The following is a 24,331-nucleotide window of genomic DNA, read 5'->3' on the forward strand; positions in this document are numbered from 1 at the left end:
GAACTTAAATGAATAAAGGCAATTGGTTTCCTCAAATTATTTGAGTTGATCGGGTTTTACAATGTACTCCTTGCATGTTCATCTTTCCACCTTTCTCCTGTCTTGCTTCTACTGACTTTCATTCCTCTTTACAAAGTCATCTGCAAACGTCATAGTCCACGGAGACTCCTACACTGTAAAAGAGATAGTACATGAGTTTAAATACCTGGGTTCAACTATCCAAAGCAAGAGACAGAGATACTATCTCTTTTTCAGAGAGACTCTGAAGATGTCATGGTCCTGGGCCGGTGGCCCAGTGTTTTATGTTCCTTTTGTGTTGTTCTAGGTTATTCTGGTTTCCCTGTGTTCTTGTCTTCCCGTGTCTCTGTGCTTTTCTGTGTTTCTGTCTCCCCGTGTTCTTGTGTGCTGGTGTCTGTTATCCCTCCTGTGTCAAGTCGCTGGTGTTTTTTCAGTTGTCTGTGTCTTCCCTGTTTACTTGCTTCCCTGTCTCATGTCAGTCTGTGTTGTAGTCAGGTTCTGGTTAGTTATGTTTAGATTCCCTCTGTGTGTCAGTCTCCCTAGGTGTCAAGTCTGCGTGTATCATTTTAGGTTGCTTCCTGTTTTATTTTGGTATGTCTTTGGTCCTTGTGCTTTAGGTTTAACTTTGCTGCCTGTGTTTCCCTCCCAGCTATTTCCCATTTGCCCATAACCTGCTGTGGTCTGTGGTTTCACTTTGTTCTTATTACAACGTCATCATAGTGTTAAGATTTTTATTGAGAGTGACCGGATTGGACAAGATTAAAAATTAGTATATCAGAGGGACAGCTCAGCCTGAGCGACTTGAAGACAAAATTAGAGAGGCAGCCTGAGATAGTTTGGACATGTGCAGAAGAAGGATAGTGGGTATACTGGACAAAGGATGGTGAGGATGGAGCTGCCAGGCAAAAGGAAAAAAGGAAGACCACAGAAGAGGTTCATGGATGTAGTGAAGGAGGACATGCAGAAGGTTGGTGTGACAGAAGAGGATGCTAGGGTGAGATAGAGGAAGATGATCCACTATGCTGACACCTAAACAGAGAAGCCAAAAAAACTGAAATGGAAAGAAATGTTTCAAAGGCTGTTGATTATTTAGCTTGGAGTTGTGTGTGGGTCAGCTCCACAGCCTTGTTTGAAGATATAAAATATTAAAACCTATAGCCAATATGGTCCTTTAATAAAAATTTGAGTTTGACATTCAACATGTTTTATTTATGTTGTTTGTCAAATTGTAACCATTTTTTGCAACTGTAAAAATATCCTTAGATTTTATTAATTTTTCTAGAATATTGTAGAATAAGATATTTTTGTAAAAAAAAAAAAAAACACATATTCCAATAGCATTGCCTTTTTAATCCCACATTGTCTTTTAAATTTTTAACAAATAGACCATTCTGAAAAATATTATTTCAGATACAATGTCTGTGTTGTGCTGTTAGACAGCTGCCCATAAGAAGCCTGAAACTGGAAGGCTCTGTAATGTAGTGAATTCATCTTGAAAAGACTTTTGATAACCACTACATCTCTTCTTTTGTCTGATGTGATGCTTTGTCAAAGTTATCCTGCTCTCAAAGTCTATTTTTTTACATAAATTTTAATAACTTTTGGTTTTATAACTTTTCATACATCAATCTAAAACAGTTGGGTTTTTTGTTTGTTTTTTTTTAAGTACTAAAATAAAATTTAACATTAAACACTTTCCTCAAACCTTTCTGTCTACAACACAAATCTCTGTAAGAACAAAAGTCCTTCTGGGTTATGCTAAACATTTCAGTCACAGATCCTCAACACAAAACTAACGTGAATCATCACCATCGGCCCCCGCCAGCTCATCTGCTGAAAAACTGAACATTAGAACTACATTAAAAGAATATTTACACATCAGAACTGATTACTGATCATTCACTGCACAAACAACATTCTCCTAAACAACAAGAAATTCATTTCTATTAAAAAAGGAAACAGTCTGTGTGAGCCGCCGTCACTCTGAACAAAACCATGAGCACATCTGGAAACCTTTCTGCATATGAACTCCTGAGCAGAAACAATCAAGTGAGTCTCTTTTAAAAATGTTTTTTTGTTTTCATTCCACAGCTGTCAGAGGAACCAGAATGCTCATCATAAAAAATAAAAAAAAAACAGTACAAACACAATCTGGAGCTTCAGAGTGAGGTCTCCAGACTGTGCAGGGGGCTCCCAGGACAGGGTGGCAGGCCTGCTGAGTTGGGAGGGACCAGTGTAGATCTGGAGATGTCCTTATGTAGCGGGATGATGCGGTCCAAGGCGTTGTTGTTCTCATTGGGGATGAACGTGAGAGGTGGCTGGGTGGATAACCCAGTCAATGGCGGTGGGATGACAATGGAGTTTCGTTTGGTAGGGGGATCATCCTCACCCTCATTTTCATCGATGAGGGGGATCTGAGGTTCTGAGTCTTCAATACGGAACTCAGGATGGTTCATGAAGTTGTGAATGGAACTGCGAGATTCTGGTGTCTCCAGACCTTCATAGGGAGACACACTGTCCCTGAAGGCCTTTACCACACGGATCTGAGAGATGAGAGAGAGGCTGTCAACTCAGGTAGACTGTCATTTACCTGGGTCTCACTTTCAACTGCATAGATTCTGACTGTTGATCAAAGAAAGCCCAAACTTAAAGTCCTACATCACTCAATTGTTTTGTTTCTTCTCTGATAGGTGGAAAGTTTTTCAGTGCTCACCTAAACTCTGAGGTTAAAGCTTATACTTTCACAAATTTATGACATAAAATCTACTCTGGATGATAATCCTGGTTTAACACCAATTGACATAATCTGAAACTTAAAGATCTTCTAGAATTTTTAACTGCATAATTGAACAAAACATATTTGGGAAAACATCATCTTCAAGTCTGAAATCATACCTGCGTCTGGATGCGGTTCAGGCCACGGCACCACAGGACTTGGCCTTGCCTTAGCTCAAGGTCTCCGTGGTCAACCACATCATTGTTCTCATCAGACCCATCATCAGGGCTCTCTTCCTGCAGTGTGGCATGACCTGCTGTCTTCAGGAACTTCAGCCACTTAGTTGGGACACTTGACACCAGCTGACAAAAGGAAAAATATTACACCTCTCAGAGACAGCAGTACGTAGCACATCATGTTCCTCAACACCTCCTCAGTATGAAGATTTACTGCAACCACCTGAAGCTTTTCTGTCTCATGATGATTATCGGCAAAGAGACCAGGTCTTTACTTCTTATTTTTCCTTATTCACTGAAGTATTTTAGTAGGAAGCATCCTAGTTTTGTGATCTGTTCTTTATGCATTTATTATTCTGTTTTATTATTTCTGTTAAGATAATGTAGGCACAGGTAAAATTATGCTCATTGTGCTGAAGTTGAAGTTGTCAGGTCAAAGGTGCTTATTGTAATTTCACTGCAAATTTAACTAAAACTCTGACCACGTCTTTTGTATGTTTTGTTTTTTTAACGTCATTTCTTTTAAGCACCACTCCCCAGTGGCTTTGCCTGATACACAAAACCTTGGAATTGAAAGAAAGTGTTCTTTCTTTTTCACGATAATTAAATTACATTTTCTAGCAACAACAGTTTCTCACCTGTCCCCACAGGAGACTGCCGAGGCCCAAGAAGATGCACCACAGCCATTGCTCAAGGGTTAGGCCCACACAGCTAAAAGGTTTATCTCCAAACTGCACAATTATGAACTATAAGAGAAAAAAGCAACAACATTGTACAAAGATTCCTTTAATAGCGTGAGCCTGACCAGGTGTGAAAACTTCTTTATTCTAGGTCTACCTGTGTGACGAAGGTCCCGAAGATGATGGTGCAGAAGATGGGGTTCCTGAAGACACCCTCAAAAACATTTCTCTCTCCGTGGATCTTGCGGGCATTGAATTCATTAAAGATCTGCATGAGGACAAACGTATTGAACACGATGGTATAGTGCTCAGAGGGTGGGGCGTGAAGGGGGGCATTCCTGCCACTGTCGATGTCAAACAGCTTCTCACCTGGAGAGAATAAGGAGAATCAAAGGTCACTGAACAGTTAGTCTGTATATTTTTTCATAATTTTCCAAAATGTTTCTTTTTGCAATAAATAACTGTTTATTAAGAGATTTTTAAGCAGTACTTGAGTGATATTTGCCACTTAAAGTCTAATTAAGATCATTACATATAGGTAATAGTCTATATTACATATAGGTGTAAAATGCAGTACAAAGATGTGTGACTCAAAGAAGTGCTGTAATAAACAATTAATGAATGATACAAAGTTATTTTTATCCATATGCAGCTGCTAACATGCAGCATTAACCTTTCAACATTTACCAAGTAAAGAAAGAACCCTGTGACCTTGTTCACATCTTTGCTTTCACTGACAGCCAGTTTAATCCAGAGTTCATTTTAAAATGTATTGTTTCTAAGCCTAAATGAAGCCTGGCTCCACACATAACTATACTGTACCTGACTGTACAAAGTGCATCATAGTCTGGGGTTCCCTGACAGGTGTCTCCCAGGTTTTTCACACTTATCCCTGGTAAGTAACTAGAGAGGAAGAGTCCCTGAACATACCCAGCATTAACATCCATCTTGAATGATTTAATCGCAAGTGGAGAGGCCCGAGTACATCAGTTCACAACTGGCATCAGAACGTGTCTTCACACTTGTGACTGGAACTTACATTCACATTCTGTATGCAAATAAACATGCACTATTACTGTATCACTCCCATTTGCCATGGAACCAACCCATAACCCAATTATCTCCTAGTCAAATCTGAATGCCCACCAACCAGACCTGCAACCAGACCCACAATTAAACTAAAAAGTCACTCACTTTACAATGCTTTATTATTGCTTGTGCAACAGCTTCATGTAAAACAGAGGTTGAATAAAAGCACCAGATACTGAATCCTGTGCAGAACTTCCCAAAAGTGTTGCTGTTTTTCACCAGGCGGTACATCCACTGAGTGAGTGCTCCTTCAGTGGCCAGACAATCTAGATCAAACTGCTTCCTCAGTGTAACTTGGATGCATTTACACCTGTGCTTAGATCTGTCCACTTTTGATTGGATTACTAAAGCTAAAGATATGAACAGAACCAGATTATTCACTTTGAAGGCCTTCTCATCTTTGCATTACTCGTGCTCCACATTTTTATCATTTTTCCTTTCATGTTTTTAGTTGTTTTGTTTTCAGTGTAGAATTCTATCTTTTTGATTTAGTCTAATCAAACTTTAAAGCACTAATTAAAACATGTACACGTCCTTGTCGGCATCTCAGTGGACAGACGTTTTCTCATGTAGAATTCTAGCAAATAGCGAAAAGGGCTCTGAACTCAAACAGACTTTCACACCGTTAAATTGTTATCCCTGGGCTGGTTCTGGCTACGGCTTCAGGCTAGCTCAGCCCACCAATCAAAAGTTAAAAATTATTTAATTTTTTTGTTCAGCCAATGGAGAAAAAGCAAATGCTGGACAGAAATTACTGATGCAGTTACCTGATGGAAAAGCAGGGCTTTAAGTAGGTGGTTAAAAAACTCAACCCAGGCTACATTATATTAGGTAACCTACATTTTACAGTTTTATTATGGGACAGTGTTGTGCAGGCTTGTGACAAGTTACAATGTTAAATGAATTTAGTTGAACTAAAGTTTTAAATGTTTTTGCAGAGTAGAATTTGTAGAGTGTAGTGCAGAGATGTTAGAGTTTTACATTTTACTGTGCAGGGAAAACATTAACCAGGGTACTTATGAACTTACATTTGACTTACACTGTGTCACTGGATGTAATGCTGTGTCACTACTATTGTACAATAATGTTGTTGCTGCTGGCCTCTTGTTTCAATAGATTCACACTTCCAGTTAGGACGTGTGTCATCAGTGACAGCAGCTCATTAGAAAATGAGGCTGGAAAATGCCCTTCATTTACTTACTTTTACAAATGCTGCTGCCTGCGAGCAGCAATAAAACATTCAGTATATTTTTTTTCGACATCATCAGAAATATAATTTTCACAAATATTCTTGAAATATCATGAAATAATATTGAGACCACTGTGCCCACCACTAATTCAAGCCTCCAATCTTTATCTCACCTAAGATGACCCCCTATTATGACCACCCTATCACAGCAGGGTACAACTGGTCTTGTGTGGTGTGTTCACTGACCAACAAAGAGTAGTGTGAAGATTATGGTCAGTTGGTAGATGCCATGTCCCAAAATGTTCTTCATCATGGTACGGGAGATGAGCGGCTTCTTGCGGCCGTATGGGTTCCTGAGCAGCAGCGCCTCAGTTGGTGGCTCTGTGGCGAGGGCCAGTGAAGCAAATGTGTCCATGATGAGGTTGACCCACAACATCTGCACAGCTTTCAAAGGAGAGTCCTGGAAACACATTTTGTATATTATTTAGATCAGGAAAACACAAAGCATAAAGAGACAGGACAGACACCAGTGAATAAACATTTACAAACAAAATTTTAAATTGTTGCTTTGATAATATACACATTTAGAAAGGGAAAGGTATTCAGAATTTAGTTAGGTGATTCTCAGGAAGGTTTTTGATTGTGGTTTTCAACATTCAAGAGGTTATACTAACTATGGTGTAGTTCAGGGGTCATTTTTGGCCCTTGCTTCATGTTTACATTTATCATACACCTAATATATATAAAGTCACATCTATAACTTGGGCCACAGTGAATGTAACTGCGGCCACTTTATGAGGGCCGTCCCCACAAAGCTTTCATAGTAGGTTTCCTGTCACTAATTATTTATAACTAAATAAGTAGCAATGAGTTTACAAAATTAGATTTTAAGAAATCCAAACCTGAGCAAGCCTCCTTCAAACTGTATTGAGAGTAGCAACATCAGACTGGCCTCATGCCATAAGCAAACAACCATCCCTGCAATTACTTAAGATTCAAATGTTGCTAAACTCTAATTGGTGGATGGAAGTTTTGATCTTCCAACCAAAATAAAATCTTCCCCAGGTTGTGCGAATATACATGATACATAACAGTCACTAAGTCAACAATAAATATACACTAAAATACACAATAAAAATCATAACCCTCGATTGTAAAAACAGACTAAAAAATATCAAAATTTGTTCATTCTGAATTTAACCCACCATCCATACATACATACATCCAACTATTTTATGGAGTTTATCTGGATGTTTCAAGCCAGCTGCGAGACATAATCTCTCCAGTATGTCCTGGGTCTGCCCCAGGGTCTCCACCGAGTTGGATGTGCCCAAAAATGCCTCAACTAGGAATAATCCAGGTGACATCGAGACAACCATTTCAACTGCCTTCTTTCAATATGGATTAGTAGCAGCTGTACTCTGAGTCCCTCCTGAATGACTGAGCACCTCGTATCTCTAAGGGGGAGCCCAGACACTCTTCAGAGGAAGCTCATTTCCCTGAATTGTATTCTTTCTGTCAATATCCACAGCTTGTGCCATGGGGAGTTTCTGTTTCTTAGTTTGTTATGGTTCGTTTTTCACTTTTGTATTTCTGTACTATTTTTCGATTTTATTTAACTGGAGTTTAGTTTTAATTTTCTTACTTGTCCCGTCTGAGTGGCTGTATGTTCTGTCAAGTCTGCGTGTGTGTCATGGTTGGTCACTTCCTGTTTTATTTTGATAGTCTCGTGTTCCCTGTGCTTTGTGTTTGGTTTTGCTTCCTTTGTGTTATTGGTTTCATTTGGTTTACCTGTTGTTTTTCCTGTTTCTCTCAGGAGTATGAGGTATCGAGATGCACTGACCTATGGCCTAGGGTCCTAGCTCCTGGTGCCAAGTGTGCTTATGAACACCCACATGCTCAAACATGCTGCTAGTTTTGGACAGTCTGTGACTAGCACAGACATAAAATAACAACACCAGGGTTCAGATCAGGCTATTCCTCCCAATCACACGCTTCAAGGCCTCACACTCATTGCCCACAGAAGCATTAAGGTCCACTAGCAGAAGACTAGAGTCCCCAGCAGGGATACCTTCCAGCACCCCAAGCAGGGAGTCCAAGAGTACTATGAGCTGTTGTTCTGCACATAAGCGCAAATGATAGTCATTTCCCAACCCGAAGGTACAAGGAAACAACCCTTATGTTAACTGGGGGAAACCCCAACAGGAACCAAGCCGGGGCATGCAATTAAACACGCCTCTCACCGTGGACAAGTCCAGAGTGGAATAGAGCCCAACCCTTGTCCAAAAACCTCTAGCTCTAGGTCCTTCTTCACCAGAGAGATGACATTTCATGTCCCAAGAACTGGTTTCAGCAATTGTTGACTGATTCATCCTGCCATCTGCATCTGATTGCCAACCAATCTACATAGCACCAGACCTCAATGGTTACTCTTGCAGGTGGTGGGTCCACATGAGCTGAAAGCGACCACAGAAACCCAAAAAGCTTAGTTTCTTTTGCAATATTTTTCTGTGGCTGATTTCTTCAAGTGTTCTTCATGCAGGCCCAGTGGGGGTAGAGTTTTAGCCATTTTAGCCATGCAGACAAAGTATTTACAGAAATTGCGAGAATTTAGCATTTTTAAATTTAGCTGGTTGAATGTACAGCAGATGAGGTTAAAACGTCTCAGACAGATTGAAGTTTTCACGTGACTCTTACCTGGGTGATGCAGGCTCCCGTGAAGGCCACGATGACAGCAACCACATTGACGGTGAGCTGGAACTGCAAGAATTTAGAGATGCTGTCGTAGACATTCCTGCCCCACATAACAGCCTTAACGATGCTGCTGAAATTATCGTCTGTCAGGATGATGTCAGATGCCTCCTTGGCTACATCCGTCCCTGCGATGCCCTGCAGATTACAACATGTAGGCTAGTTTACCATTGTTCTCAGAGTATTGCAAAATATTTTTTCCTATATGCTACAAGTGCTGTAACAAAGTGTAACTAAATGTTAAAATGCATTGACTTCTGCTACAGTTACCATAGCAAAGCCAACATCTGCTTTTTTGAGGGCAGGACCGTCGTTTGTTCCATCTCCTGTTACTGCAACAACCTGCCGCTGCTCAAAGACTGTGCTGTCGATAATTCCTGGAAAGACAAGGGATACATGAGGAACAAATGAGAGTCTAGGGTAACACTTTATAATAACAACAGACTACTAAGTATTAGTAGAATATTAGTAAATACTTAATGAATCATTTGTAAAGCATTACTCCTCACTATGTAATTGTATGTAAATGTAAACATGGATATAAACGGTTTATTCTTGATTAATAAGCACATATATAAAACGAGATTAATTACAACATTTTTAATACATTATAAATGATGGCGTTAGTACTAGTACTAACAAGTTATTTAGGAGCTGTTAATGGTTTGTGCTATCATTTAGAAAGTCTACATAAATGAGTGTGTTAATAAACATTTGTTTTATATTCTAATTCATGGTTAATTCACTGTTACAGTTGTTCATTCATTATTTTGTGTGACCTCATTTAAAGTGAGGACTATCTCTGCTTTATAAAGCATTTATAGATGAAAATGGACGGTCAGCAGGACCTTGAGACTAAAAAAAACAAGGTTCAGCTGTCCTCACAATGGAAAAATGGAACAGACAAAGCATAGTGTGATGCAGAACATACAAATATTTATTACAAGATGCAGCCATAACCCACCTGAGGTTTGTAGAATACTGGAATTTATGTGAGACCAGTGTCTGAGATTATAGAAGAGTTTATTGATATTCATGTAATTCACAATGAAGCTTTCTTGTATATAAATTTCTTTATAAAAATAAATTGTCCTTCTTTCAGTCCTTCTATGTAAGCCTTCTAACTAGTTGTCTGCTGCCCCACCCACACACTGTGACCTGATCCAGATGTATCTAACCTTTGACCAAAGTGTGTTTGTCTGTTGGAGATGATCGGGCGAGGACTCTGAGTTTGGGCCAAATCTTATCAAGACGTTCCTGCTCAATCTGCAAAACAAAGAGAGATAAGACAAGAAAATTGTGTTTTAACTGCAAACCATTCATTTGAATCACTTTGTTAATCTGATCTATTCAGCTACTCTCCCAAACTTATTGCAGCATATGCCTACCCCTCCGCCTGCATCTCCAGGAGGTCTCTTCCTGTTAAAAGGGAGTTCTTTTTCTCCACCATTTCCAAATATTTGCTCATACGGGTCACCAGATTAGGTTCTCCTTTGATTTTGCAAGGCCTCTACCTTACCATAAAATAATGTGCTTTCAGATAACGGTTGCTAACTGGCACTATGTAAATCAAATTTAATTGACATGCTGTGGCCCCCAGCCAGTATAGGCAGCATTGACTGGCTCATGAAGCAAAAAAATTACCAATCATCAGTCCACACCATATTATTTCTGTAACCAACCTTCAGCTAAGCCATAATGCATAAGAAAATTCATAACTGCATACAGCATTCTGACATTTGTGTTTTCAGTTTGTTTTCATCTGCTGATCAGTGCCTCTGTCTTTGTTTTTCTGACCTCTCCCATTTCGTTGCGAATGCGTCGGTTGAACTCTTTGCCCTCCAAACACAGGAAGTCATCTCCAAGGTGCAAGATCCCACATTTAATGGCAATTGCTCGAGCAGTATTGATGTTGTCTCCAGTCACCATGCGAACAGTGATTCCAGCCCGCTGGCACTTTCTGATGGCGTCTGGTACCTGTGAGGCAAAAAAAAAAAAAAAAACACATTCAGAGAATGATTGAGGTTTATTGGATGCTCTGGATAGATGAAAGAATACTGAAGAAATAAAAGGTCAGAGTAAAGAAAATTCGCTGACTGAAAGCTAGCTTTCACAATAACTGTAGTTGTTTACAAACAAGGAATTTTTTTTCACAAAATCCTGACCCCACGGTGTCTACAGAGTTTGTGAATTAATGCAGCCATTGAACTAATCTTTCAGACATCTGTATTTTAGATTAATTGTGCCACAAAATTATGCTAAAATAGACCTATTTTTGCTAATAAGCAATAACATTTAAAATATGCTGTCTTATTCTAAAGGCTGACTTGCCAGCTGTCTCTCTGTATTGGCGTACCTCAGGTCGTACTGGATCCTCAATGCCAACTACAGCGATGCATGTGAGACCAGTTAGAATGTGGGCCTCATTGTCCCAGTCAGGCTCTCCATCAGACACAGGGAAATCTCTGTAGGCGAGGCAGATGGTCCTCAGTCCCTCAGATGCCATCGACTCAACCACCCTCTTAACCAGATCTTCTCGATCACGATGTTTGAAGACTTTGACCTCACCGCTGGCTGTCAAGATCTTGCAACATCTGTAACCACCAACGGAGTCATGTGATCATCATCTTACTGTGCACAGCTGTGTGAGCACAAGCAGTAAACTTACTTCTTTAGCAGGATTTCAGAGGCACCCTTGCTGAACATTCGATAGCTGCCATCATGGTTCTTAAGCACAGTGCTCATGGATTTTCTCACAGAGTTGAAAGTATAGACCTTAAATAGTTTTTCCTCTGGAATGTCGTTGCGAATAGTCTGATAGTCTCGGCGCAGGTCAAGGGTGAATCCCAATAAGGCACATTCAGTCTTGTTTCCCACCTGGCGAGGGAGCCCACCATCCCTCTCTGGAGGCTGCAAGAAGAAACACCAGAAAGGATGTTAAATCAAAGCAGAAGTTAAAATTTTTTTTAATGAGAAATCTGCCTCTGCACACAATGTGATAATAGTATACAGCAATAATAATTTCAAAAGCATACCATACCAGTGTTAAAGTTTAAAATTTAGGAGTGGGTGGAAAAAAAGCTTTTCTTATCTTGTGTATGTAGTTGCCATTTGAGACTGTCTGATTTCTCTCCACTGTGTTGTGGTGTCCTGCAGGGTCAGTTCTGGGGTCCCTACTAGTTGCAGAAAAGATTTGTCTTTTTCTTCAAGGTTCAAAGGTTATCCTGGACTTTTTTAATGCCATCAGGGTCTGACTTGCTCTTGTGATGCATTCACAAGGGCTGTTTCAGGCTTCAACCATCTTGTCTTTTACCTTGATTGGGGTGTTGTCATCCATTGCTTCACCTTGTTTCCACTACTTGCACTGAAGAGCTGTGCCACCTGGCGCCAGCCAATAATTTCATGTTTATTCAAATACTCACTCTCTCTGAATATTTTCATAATGTGATTTGATTGGCTAGAGACAGCTAGAGTATTTGAATAAACATGAAATTATTGGCGCGAGTGAGTTCTGCTAGTATGTAAGGATCATCTTCAATTTTTTATGACCACTACACTAATTTCTTTACATTTTGCTGTGGTTTACTGAAACATATGCAAACATACATGGAAATGCACTATATAAGCCAAAAGCAGAGTTTGTATAATTAGCTTGAAAGTCAGTATTTGGTATGACCACCTTTATTCTTCAACATAGCCTCAATACTCATAAGCAAGCTTTCAGATGCAGGGTCTTGCATCAAGTCTTTACTGTATTTTTTCCTATTTCTTAATTAAGGACATGACTTTCAGATATTGTTCATCTGCTGTAGATAGTTTTTAGGCCTGCCACTTCTTTTGTTCTTCACTTGTCCAGTTTCCTCAAAGATTATTGGTACACACTATACTGAGATGCGACAAGATAATTTTGGATTGGGAATTACCTGGATTGTGCAAAAGTACTACCTTATGTCTATCAAACTGTGTTATCATTGGGATTTTTAATGGATTCAACTAAAGAAATGGGAACAAATGATGTGTTTTGTGACAGGCTGCAAGTAATCTAAAGGTACAATTTAAAATTGGCTCTTTGCTAAGTTGTCTGTAGACACAGTACTGGTTCATTCGTTGAGTTAGGTGCCTTTTTACGAATGATTCATAGGTCAGTGTTGAGCTGTTTAACAAAAAAAAAAAAAAAATCTGAAAATAGTCATGACAAGGACTGGATTAAAAATGAGTGAAAGAGCAACCAATGTCCAAAGAAAAACTCTGAAAGAACTTCAGAAAGTCTGGAGAACTATTGTTCAAGATCACTTTTAAAAATTAAAAGTCTGGTTTCCTGGAACCAAAATATAAAGACATGAGTGGTTGCTCAAAACGTTTGCACAGTACTGTACTGTAAATTCAGGAGTTGACTCATGGGATTCTAATCTTTAATGCAGTGTCTGGTGTATAAAAAACTTTGAGATTCATTTATTTTTGTTAATCAGTTGGACTTTCTGATCACATGAATTTTTAAAACTGAGCTGTTTTCAATCTTAAAACTACCCAAGGATACTTTGAAGTAAAATTAAATATCAATAAACTGATTTTTTTTTTTTTTTTTTCTAATCAATTCGTGCAAACAACTTTTTTCACCCTGTCAGCTGTGATGGCATATCACTTTTATCTTATTCAGCAGTAAGTTCAGTTCTTTAGGGGTTTGGACTCAGATAAAAATGTAGATATTTGTGGACCTTTTGCTTTTGGAAACACGCATATAAGTCATCCTCTCTTTTCAGTAACTTATTCTTGACAGTCAAATAATGCTCACTGTCACAGGCTGTCTGAAGATATGAGTACTTTATTACACTGATGAGTTAAAACTCTCCATTATTTCAGAAGAAAAGGGTAGCTAGCCTTTGTCTTTTTGTGTATTTAGTTCTTCTGTCAAGATGTCCCTGACCAAGGTAAAGGCTGAGTGCTATAGCTGGTTTCTGGGCATGACCAGGTGGCTACCTGCTGTGAAGTCAAATAATTTTTCCAAAGGGATTAATAAAGGATAACGTTCACCTACTTGGTCATATCACATTCCCTCACATCCATTAGGTGACTGCTTGATGTAAAGAAACTGATGTAAATTCTGGTGGTTTAGAAAAAAAAATTAGAAAAACTGGTAATACACATATATTGGTACTTTTTAACTTATAGCTCAATCTGTTCCCTTTCTGTGCTCTGCTCGATAGAGTGGCTCCAGGAGACAGTAATCCAATGAGTCCTGAGCTGCTGTGGTAGCCAACCTGCACTGCACTCCGTTCAGCTTCCTGAATGAAGTGCTATTTTTGCAGCTCACCATAATCTTGGTGGTGTAGGCGCAGTTGACCCCGATGCCGAGGACAAGCAGGTCCAGGATCTTGGGATGGATAAGATCTGGTTCTGGCACCTTTTTGTAGTGGTGTTCTGCGATGTAGGCCTGCACCACTGTCATGCGGTTCATAGTCAATGTGCCCGTCTTATCAGAGCAGATTGCAGTGGCATTGCCCATCGTCTCACAGGCATCCAGGTGGCGGACCAGGTTGTTGTCCTTCATCATTTTCTGATAAAAAACAATCACTACATTATTGCATTATTTTGAATTACCAAAAAAAAAAGAGTACAGGAAGAGGTCTGCTTGATCCAGATTTATCTGAAGAGGGTGGAAATGTTCCATTATTACTTCTCTAGTTGGGATCATTACAGCGACTAAAGAGGTAGCCAACAAATTATTCTGTAAAATTTGCACATCCACTCAGTGCTACAAATAATGAATAGCTAAAATATGTATTTGACATACTTCAACAGTATTATTAGTAAACATGTAAAACGTTTCTTATATAACAACCAGACCTTGACTGAATAGGCTAGGGAGATGGTGACAGCCAGAGGGAGACCTTCAGGTACAGCCACAACAAGCACCGTCACACCAATTATGAAGAACTTGACCAGAAATTGTATGTAGATGGGCACACACTCAGGGGTCCACACAACCCCTTGAATGCAGAATGTATCGATCAGGAAGCGAGTGATTAGGATGATGACGGTGAGAGTTGACATGAACAGACCTGAAGGCAAAGACAGGAAGCAGACAACAGAGGCGTACAGTTTAGTTCAGCTGTAAGGTTAATTGTGAGCATAAAGGATTAAGTGCACAATGAGTTAAGTTAAAAGGTATTCTGGGTCAGCAGATCTGCTTTGATTTGCATTGGGCATCATTAAAAATGCATATAAAGCTTTCATATGTCAGACTTTATGAGTGCACAGAAGAATAATATACATCTATAAAGCTTTCCTTCATACACAGTCTATACAATTACATCATTTTACAGAGTTTAGTGCTTGTGTACAACACAAGTGCTCCATAGGCTGTGGTCACCTCACCATGGAGAAAATATTATAATTTTAGCTTTTGATTTCATAACTTCTTTTGACCTTTTAACCGGAGGATTGATAAAAAAAGAAAACTGCAGATTCTGAGGAAATACAAAATTAACAATATAAATATCTGTCTCAGATATGGTACCTTGGCAAATTAAGAGACTTGTAAAGTGGAAATGTATAAATCTGCACAGTGAACCACATGAGGAAGGATTTACTCATTTCTGCTGGAATCTTTTGGCTGTGAGCCAGTGCTATTGTAAAGGTTTCAGCCAAAATCACACAAAGCCACAAGGACATCAATTTGTGAGTGAAACGTTTGTACGAACTGTTAGTAAATGAGGCCCGATGTTTCTAGTTTTCCTCTTAGCCCCCATAGATGCTCGCATGCACACATTAAAGGATTTTTGCAAAAACCAAAAGGAGCTTTGCGGTGCCACACAGTCGTAGTTTACACATTTGCCTAACAAGTGAAAGATTCCTGGTTTGATCCAGGAAGGAGACACAGGTACTTTTGACACTGTGACAGGAAGGAGATCTGGCGTGAAAATTTCCCACATCAAACATGCAGCTACCTGCTGTGGCAACCTCTCGTGAATAAAAAAGCAGCCAAAAGTAGCTTCACCCTGAGGTGAGAGAAAGCAGGAATCCCTCATGACCGCCAAATATGGACATCCCCATGATAATCAAGGTCGAATGTTTCTGGGGTTTTTGTTGCATAAGAGCACAGTCATGTGTGGCCTCTCAATCTAAATCTCAATCATCAGACTCTCTGTTTGTACCTGCTTTGCCGATTTGCACAGCCAGCTTGGTTAGTTTCCCCTGGAGGACAGATTTCTCTTTCTTTGCAATGTGTTTTTTCTTTTTCTCTGGTTCTCCCTCGCCATTGAGTGGCTGCGTCTCCACAGAGGCCTTGTCTTTGTTTTCACCTACAGAATACAAAAGAAATACAAACACACTGAGCTGTTAGGACACACAGGCAATCATCTTACCTATCCAGTTTGCCTCAAATAAACAGCCCTAAAAAGATCATTTGTGGAGTCTTAAACGACCAGATAAAACAAATGGTAATTTTTCACTACTTCATGTTTATCACAAGCTACTGTCAAATAAATAGCCTACTAGGAAAAGAGATAGTTTCTTTAATTGGAACCACTTGAAGGCTTTTAATGTGACATGTCATGCAGTGTTGAATTTCACTGACTGTAATCTAACAGCAATTTAAAAACATGTGACTTGGAAATGACCAGAAATAAGAATACTATTAGTGTCACAGGGTAATGGGAATGATCTGATGATTGTTGATGATTGTTGTACTTGTAAAAATACCTGATAAGACACAAAATGGAATTTGTATAAAAAACAAATTAAAACAGCAGCAGATCAGAAAGCAGCCGGTTTGATCTATCTACAAGTGATAATTAACTAACTAAGCAAAATCCAATCCAGTGTGTGAGCAACTCCAGCCATCCAAAGACCAAATATCCTACCATACAGTGGGAGAAATAATTATTTGATCCCCTGCTGAACTGGGCAAGACCAAAGAGCTGTCAAAGGACATCAGGGACAGGATTGCAGGCCTGCAGCGGCTGGAATGGACTGCAAGACCATCAACAAGAACCTTGGTGAGAAGGTGACAGTTGTTGGTGCAATTATTTGGAAATGGAATATAAAAATGACCATCAGTCGCTCTTGGTCTGGAGCCCCATGCAAGATCTTTCCTCATGGGTTTGAGGATGATCATGAGAAAGGTGGTGGATCAGCCCAAAACTACACAGGAGGATGTTAATGATCTGAAGGCAGTTGGGACCACAGTAATTATTCCCCCCACTGTATATTGCACCTTTCTACTCAGCTGAGCACTCAAAACTCTACTACAAATCTCATTCAACCAATCACAGACATGTTCATGCAGTGCTTTTATCTATGCCATGTAAGGACTGAGAATGTTTATGGGATTATTAAAGTTAAGTGTTAACAGCTTGAGCAGTTAGTGAGAAACAACAAATAGTGAGGGGCGGGGCCTTGATATTGTGTCAACAGGTAGGTGGTCTAATCTCAGTGTAACGGTGCTCTGCTGGGTCAAATACAAGCCAAAACAGAAGACTGGATTAGGTTGCTTAAAAGACAGCAAAAGAACCAGACTACACAATTCACTTTTCCTACTACAATAACAGTAACAGCCCTCCAAACAGGGTCAACTGACAGTGCTCTGTAACACACAGCAAGGGTATCTGCAGGTGTATGTATATGTAAGGCTGCTGATCCCATCTCGTAACAAGGTTATTAGTGGACAGGCAGACAGCCAGCCAGCAGTAGGCAGGAGAAGAAAGCAGCTGCCAAGCTTAAGGCCAGTAATCTGCTTGGGCCTAATCATAGAGTCAGGAGCACCTGCTGCTGCTGCTCAGACCACAGGGGCAAACACACTACAGCGTGTGGGACCACAAGCAGCCAGGAGGATCTGCTGGTGACCAGGAGAAACATGAGAAGAACCAAAGGAGCTAGGAGTCTCACCAGAGCTACCTATTGTAAAACTCCTACTTGACAACAGTATCTTTTGATTGGCTGATTGCATCACATAATGCCCAGACCATATAAGCTTTTCATGTTATTCTGAACCCCAAATTGTGTGTGCGTGTGCGTGTGTGAGTGTGTGTGTCTGTTAGTCAACGAGCTTAGTCATAGATACAAGTGCTGTATGAATGTGTGTGTAAGTTGGGTGAATGAGACTTGTAGCAGAAAGTGCTGAGTGGTCAACTTCAGTAAAAAGGTGACATATAAGTACCAGTCCATTTTACATGCTTACAGTCAGCATTATTAGAAAACACTGCATATATTTCCATTGCTATGTAGATGATCCCCAGTAATTATTTATCTATGAAGTCCGATGACACAAATTGATTAATTAATCCACATGCATGTCTTAAATACATAAAGGTCAGGATGGCCTGTAATTTTCTACTTCTAAATTCAGAACTGAGATTATTGTATTTGTCTCTACAAATCTTAGAAACATGGTGTCTAGCCAGACACTTACTCTGAATGCCATTACCTTGGCATCCAGTAACATTGTGAGGAATCTTAGAGTCACTGTTGAAAAGGATATGTCTTTCAACATGCACATTAAACAAACGTGTAGGGTTGTTTTCTTTCATCTGCACAATATGTCTAAAATTAAAAACCGTCTGCTTCAGAGCGATGATGGAAAACTAGTTCATGTATTTGTTATTTCCAGGCGGGACAATTCTGAATTTTGAAGCTACACCTCCATTTGATCCAAAATAGCACAGTGACAGTGCAAACAGGGGCTAAAGAGAGATCCTATTTCTCCCACATTAGCTTCTCTTCATAGGCTTCCTGTTAAATCTAGAACTGAATTTAAAATGTATAATCAGGGCCATCACATCTTCTGTGGAACCAGCTCCCAGTTTGGGCTCAGGAGACAGACACCCTCTTCACTATTAAGATTAGGCTTCAAGCTTTACTTTTTGATAAAACTTATAATTAGGTCTGGATCTGGTGACACTGAGCCCATCTATGTATCCATATATTTTCTTCTACTTATCCAATTCAGGGTCACAGTCCCTGAACCATCCCTGAATTATGCTGCTATAGACTCAGGCTGCTGGTGGACTTCTCTTGCTACACAGCATTTCTTCTCCAGTCCCCTGTTTGTCCTGTCTCTCTATACACTTATTTTTCTCTTCTCTTTCCCCTCACCCCAAACTGGTAACAGCAGATAGCTACCCCTCCCTGAGCCTACTTCCACTGAAGGTCTTTTCCTGTTAAAAGGGAGATCTTCCTTCCCACCACCACCAAGTGCTGCACATAGAGGATCATCTTATTATTGGGGCTTTCTCTCTAATATTGTAGGGTCTTTACCTTACACCTTACACTATACTATACAGTATAGTACCTTGAGATGACTGTTGTTGGCGTTATATATATAAAACTAGACACCAACAGCAGAGGATCATTTTCCAAAGAGTAATATGCAAAAAAATGTTGGAAAAGACACTATGATTTTTCAGCCTTAAGAAACCACAATTAAGCAGATTCTATAACAGATGAGTTTGATAATATCAGTAATTTTTACATCATTTATGGCCCATGCCTTGAAATTTTTTCTATCCACATCACCTTCTGAAGTTTAAATTGGGACAGGACTCCATGCCTAATGATGACTCACAGAAGCAGACCAGGAAAGGTCTCAAGTCTTTGACCATCACAAACTTCACTGATGTCACATTTGACCAAGAGAACTGAGCACAGTGAAAGAGGGATTAGAGAAACACGTTCCTACTGGCTTCAACACAGCTCCTCAGGTTGCATTCTCAACTCACAGAGCACAGAAACACATGCAGTACCACCCACATTGACAAAAACATATTAACTGTTAACATTAATATTGACACATTAATAAAAACTTTGACAGCCTGTCCAGGACGTATCCCACCTCTTTTCTTGCAACAGCTGAGATAGGCTCCATCCTCCCCAGGACCCTGAACTGGATAAACGAAAGAAAATGGATTGATGGATGAATAGTACCATATTTACATAGCAACAAATCACAATAAACAGTTGCCTCAAGGCATATTGTAAGGTGAAGAAGCTACAATAATAGATAGAAAATCCCAACAATCAAACAAACCCCTATAGCAAATACTTGGAGACAGTGGGAAGGAAAAACTCCCTTTTAACAGGAAAAAAACCTCTGGCAGAACCAGACTCAGGGAGGAATAGCTATCTGCTATGACTGGTTAGGGTTGAGTGGAAGGACACAGGACAAAAGGCAGGGCACTGGAAGAATGCCAGAGATGAATTCTATAATTACATTCAAAGTGGTGTATAAACACATAGAGAGTGAAAAGAGGTGAGTGAAGAAGAAATGCTGGGAACCCCCAGCAGATTAGGCATAACTAAGGGAGGGTTCAGGGTTACCTGACCCAGCCCTGACTATAAGCTTGATCAAAAGGGAACGTTTTAAGCCTAACCTTAAAATTAGAGAAGGTATCTGTATCCCCAATCCAAACTGGGAGCTGGTTCCACAGAAGTGGGGCCTGAAAGCTGAAGGATCTGCCTCCCATTCTACTTTTACATACCCCAGGAACCCCAAGTAAGCCTGCAATCCAAGAGTGACGTGCACTCTGTTTGGGTGATATGTTACTATCAGGTCTTAAAGATAAGATCGGGCCTGATTATTCAAGACCTTGTATGTGAGAAGAAAGATTTTAAATTCGATTTGGATTGAATAGGGAGCCAATGAAGAGATGACAATATGGAAGAAATATGCTCTCTTTCTAATCCCTGTCAGTACTCTCACTGCAGCATTTTGGATGAAGTGAAGGCTTTTCCTGGGAGCTTTTAGGACAACCCGATAATAATTACAATAGTCTGGGTCAAGTGATGGCTTTTTAATTAATGGTTTAATACTGCCACCTTAAAGACCTGTGGTGTGTAGGCCATTAATAGAGATAGACTGATCATATTTAAGATTGAAGTAATAATTAATGGAAGGACTTCTTTGAGCAGTCTTATAGGAATGGGGTCTAATAGACATGTTTGGAGGAAGGAACTGTTGAAGGTAACTCAGAAAGATCAATCGGAGTCTAAATAAATATCAGTAGTACTGAAAGTAGCTGTACATAATGATATGTTTGTGAGATGGTTATGAATAATGTTTTCTCTAATGGTTAAAAATTTTATTTGTGAAGAAATTCATGAAGTCATTACTAGTTAAGGTTAAAGAAATACTCAACTAAACAGAGCTGTGACTGTTTGCCAGCCTGGCTACAGTGCTGAAAAGAAACCTGGGGTATTATTTTATCTTATTTTATTCAATAAGTGAACAATAGTAGCTTTAAGGAGGGCTTTTTTATAGAGCAACAAACTCTTTTTCCACGCTAAATGAAGATCTTGTAAATTAATGAGAAGTTATTTCCTCTCCAGCTTACTTGTTATCTGCTTTAAGGTGTGAATTTGTGAGTTATACCAGGGAGTCAAGCACTCCTGATTTGAGGTTTTCTTTTTCAAAGGAGCCACAGTATCCAGGTTTGTATGCGGTGAGGATATAACACTATTAACAAGATAATCGACCACTGTGGGAGTAGATTTAGGTAGCTGCACTGCATTACGTTGGTGCATGGTGTAAGCGCATGGCATTGAATGTAACAGTGGAGGAATTACATCCTTAAACTTAGTTACATCACTTTCAGAAAATGGATGGATGGATGGATGGATGGATGGATGGTCTACAGCTCACTATCACAAGGAGGAAATCAAGTCCACAGTAACACAGCTGCCTACCTTTTTTGCCTTTATCTTCTTTTTTGCCTGTACAGGAGAAACATACAATAGCTGTTAGTCATATGGCACTGATTTAAGGATTATAGGCCAAAATTTTTATTCTTCTTTTGGCTGCTCCCTTTAGGGTGGCTCATCTGCTTCTATCTCACCCTGTCCCTAGATCCTCCTCTGTCACACCATCACTCTGCATATCCTTCTTCACTTGTCTGTCCTCTTCTCTATCCTTCACTACAAAATATGGTTCTTAAATCTGAGTTCATACAACCACTAAATCAGCTGTGGCAAATATAAGTTTTTCCAGTGACACCACACACACACACGCACGCACGCACACACACACACAGAGTCAAACCTCAGTCAACAGCATTTCTTTCTCCTCTGGTACTGTGCACAGACAAGCAGGTTGCTCCATGGAGGAGCCAGAAGGGAAAAGGGGGAGGAGGTCCAATAGTTTTGCTCAGAAAGTCTCAAAAACTAGCAGGCTGTGAGCCACCAGCTAACATTTTTCAACATTACTTTTAGAAGTAAGTAAAGCACCTACTCAGTCAAGTTGAACCAAAGTGTCCAAAGTTTAACTTTTGACTGATACTGTATATGAACTATTAATAAATCATTGAAAGAGCTAAAAAAAAAAAAAATCATCAGTATATATTAGATGTCAGTCACAGTTTTGGTGAATTATCATGAAGTTCAGTGCAGAAATTCAAGACTTCTAAAAGATGAAACACAATACTTTGACAGATTAATCAGCTGATAGCACTCTTAGGTTTTAGGTGGTGTTGGCAGTGTTGCTAGTGATTTCTTGCCACCATCCCCAAAATAAATGCACTTAAACAAAAATCAGAATGGTAGTATCTGAGTCAGAGAGGAATTTCTTGCTATGACTGTAAACTCCTAGTGTATTAGCTTTGTGAGGTCATTGTGTCATACATAACAAAAAGTTTCACACCATCAGTGTAGATATTATTCATTCCTCTGGAGTGAAATTGAATCTACTGAACTCACTTTTCTTGCCCTTTGACTCTTTTCTTTTGTGCTCCTCCTTCTTCTTGTCTTTCTTGTCCTCATTGTCACCTTCGTCACCAGCACCAAGCAGTGTGAAGATGATCCCACTCTGAGAGTTCACACCCACAGCAGTGACCACCACCTTACCAGAGCCTTCCATCACATGGGTACCTGAAGAAGTGAAAATTTCATATTTCACCCAAAAAAAAAAAAAAACTAATACACTGTTCTTACCAAGCCACCTTGTATCTTGTTTAAGAGAGTTGAATATGATATTATGTAAAAAGGATTGTAATTGGCACTCATTTCTGTCTTCACATCTTTAAAACTAAGTTGATTATTTGAAGGCCTAGGTGTCTAGACAGAAAGAGAAAATGACTTTATTAGACCATTGGTACCCCCAAAATACGGCTCAATGATCAACAACTAAACACCCTAAATCTGAAATACAGTCCATCAGCCTCTGCGGGTATTGTTATGCTCTTAAAATGTTATTTTTATTATTTGCTTTACTTTAAATGTAGGGACGCTCCCTAAATTAAGAGATATTTATATGTATTATATGTATTGGACTGAGACTGTAGGAAAAGATGTGGTGTTCACTACTGTATTTAGATGTGAACACTAGAAAGGATGGTCAGATTTAAAATTCTTCCTGAAAATCAGCAGCAGAAACTGGCTCAACTAATGAAAGCACAGGTCACAGTGATCTTGGCTATAATTTAATATGAAATAGTACAGAGTGATGCACCTGACAGCAACATGGGGTCTTTGTCAAGGTTCTTCTTGACATGATCTGACTCTCCGGTTAGAGAACTCTCATCAATCTTCAGATCGTTGCCCTGAATCAGGACACCGTCAGCGGGGAGGAGGTCACCTAGAACACAAACACTTGGGTTATTATGTTACATCATTGTTATGTCATCTGTTTGCCACATGACAATTGCAAGAGAAAGAAAACTGACTGATGCAGTCATACGATGTTTATTTATTATTTGGTAACTAATAATACTGGTGTGGTTTTGAACCTGTAAACAGCTGACAATCACAAAGGCAATAAAGACAACATGCCAGTCTATGGGGATATTATATGAATTTTACATAGACTTATAAATTCTATTGCTTACTTGCTAATATTTAAAAAAGAGAAGTTAATACATATTAATCAAACTGAACTGTGAAAAGAAGTATTGCTTTGGTTCTCTTTTTTATTTTCTCACCATATTTGACTTGTGCAATGTCACCGACCACAATCTCGGACACTTTGATCTGGATCACCTGCCCCCCTCGGACCACCGTGAATTTCTGCTCCTGCTCGATGCGGTTCTGGAGGCCACGGAACTGCTTTTCTTTGCTCCAGTCATTGAAGGCCGTCACCAGCACCACACACACCACAGACAAGAGAATGGCAGCACCTTCTATCCATCCGGTCTCTGCCTCATTCTCATCCTCCATGCCGCCAGCTGCACTGCCGCAGTCTAAATGGAGACACGCAGGCCAGAGTTTTATTTTTATGAACATTTTTCAGTTGCAGTCTCACATAACTCCTGCTTAGGCCCGCTGGGAAAATTTGCTCAGGCCTCTAAAAATGAAAAGCCTTAAAGATGATCTTATTGTGTGACTACATTCAGTGCAGCTGTATATAAAGATCGCTCCCCTTCTGTCCCTTTGTTGTTTTGTAAACATTTTGAACACGTTTATTTGAACAGGACGATTCACTGACATTAGTTTAGAGACGAGACAAGAAACAGTCCTATAGAACCTGCATGCTGCATTAATGTGTAGAGACATACATGCAGGGTCAGGAGTTTTCAGGGTTTCATCAGAACTAAAGCTCAGAGTGAATTTGGAGAGCCAACAGCTCGTTAGAGGATGAAGTAGTAGCACTGCACTGTGTATGCACTCACCAGCCACATTATTAGGTATACCTGTTGAACTGCTCATCAACACAAATATCTAATCAGTCAAT

The 24,331-nt window shown here is 39.7% G+C and overlaps 1 protein-coding gene across 1 annotated transcript in view; it reads right to left on the reverse strand.

The window, feature by feature from the left end:
* Nucleotides 1–1,347: 1,347 nt before the first annotated feature.
* LOC115781288 (plasma membrane calcium-transporting ATPase 1-like) overlaps nucleotides 1,348–24,331 on the reverse strand; it is a 29,589-nt gene continuing 6,605 nt past the window's right edge. Inside the window, exons 4-22 of the mRNA XM_030730883.1 lie at nucleotides 23,583–23,840; nucleotides 23,114–23,239; nucleotides 22,363–22,533; nucleotides 21,358–21,384; nucleotides 19,508–19,558; nucleotides 15,834–15,980; nucleotides 14,524–14,738; nucleotides 13,991–14,233; nucleotides 11,348–11,589; nucleotides 11,036–11,273; nucleotides 10,477–10,656; nucleotides 9,858–9,945; nucleotides 8,950–9,056; nucleotides 8,626–8,817; nucleotides 6,175–6,388; nucleotides 3,808–4,019; nucleotides 3,609–3,716; nucleotides 2,914–3,096; nucleotides 1,348–2,561 (exon numbers count right to left, since the gene is read on the reverse strand). Of these exons, the coding sequence (XP_030586743.1) occupies nucleotides 2,178–2,561; nucleotides 2,914–3,096; nucleotides 3,609–3,716; nucleotides 3,808–4,019; nucleotides 6,175–6,388; nucleotides 8,626–8,817; nucleotides 8,950–9,056; nucleotides 9,858–9,945; nucleotides 10,477–10,656; nucleotides 11,036–11,273; nucleotides 11,348–11,589; nucleotides 13,991–14,233; nucleotides 14,524–14,738; nucleotides 15,834–15,980; nucleotides 19,508–19,558; nucleotides 21,358–21,384; nucleotides 22,363–22,533; nucleotides 23,114–23,239; nucleotides 23,583–23,840 (3,386 nt within the window). The 3' untranslated portion in view covers nucleotides 1,348–2,177. The remainder of the gene's footprint in view (nucleotides 2,562–2,913; nucleotides 3,097–3,608; nucleotides 3,717–3,807; nucleotides 4,020–6,174; nucleotides 6,389–8,625; nucleotides 8,818–8,949; nucleotides 9,057–9,857; nucleotides 9,946–10,476; nucleotides 10,657–11,035; nucleotides 11,274–11,347; nucleotides 11,590–13,990; nucleotides 14,234–14,523; nucleotides 14,739–15,833; nucleotides 15,981–19,507; nucleotides 19,559–21,357; nucleotides 21,385–22,362; nucleotides 22,534–23,113; nucleotides 23,240–23,582; nucleotides 23,841–24,331) is intronic.

Source organism: Archocentrus centrarchus, chromosome 6 (assembly GCF_007364275.1).
Source record: "Archocentrus centrarchus isolate MPI-CPG fArcCen1 chromosome 6, fArcCen1, whole genome shotgun sequence".
Lineage (NCBI taxonomy): Eukaryota > Metazoa > Chordata > Actinopteri > Cichliformes > Cichlidae > Archocentrus > Archocentrus centrarchus.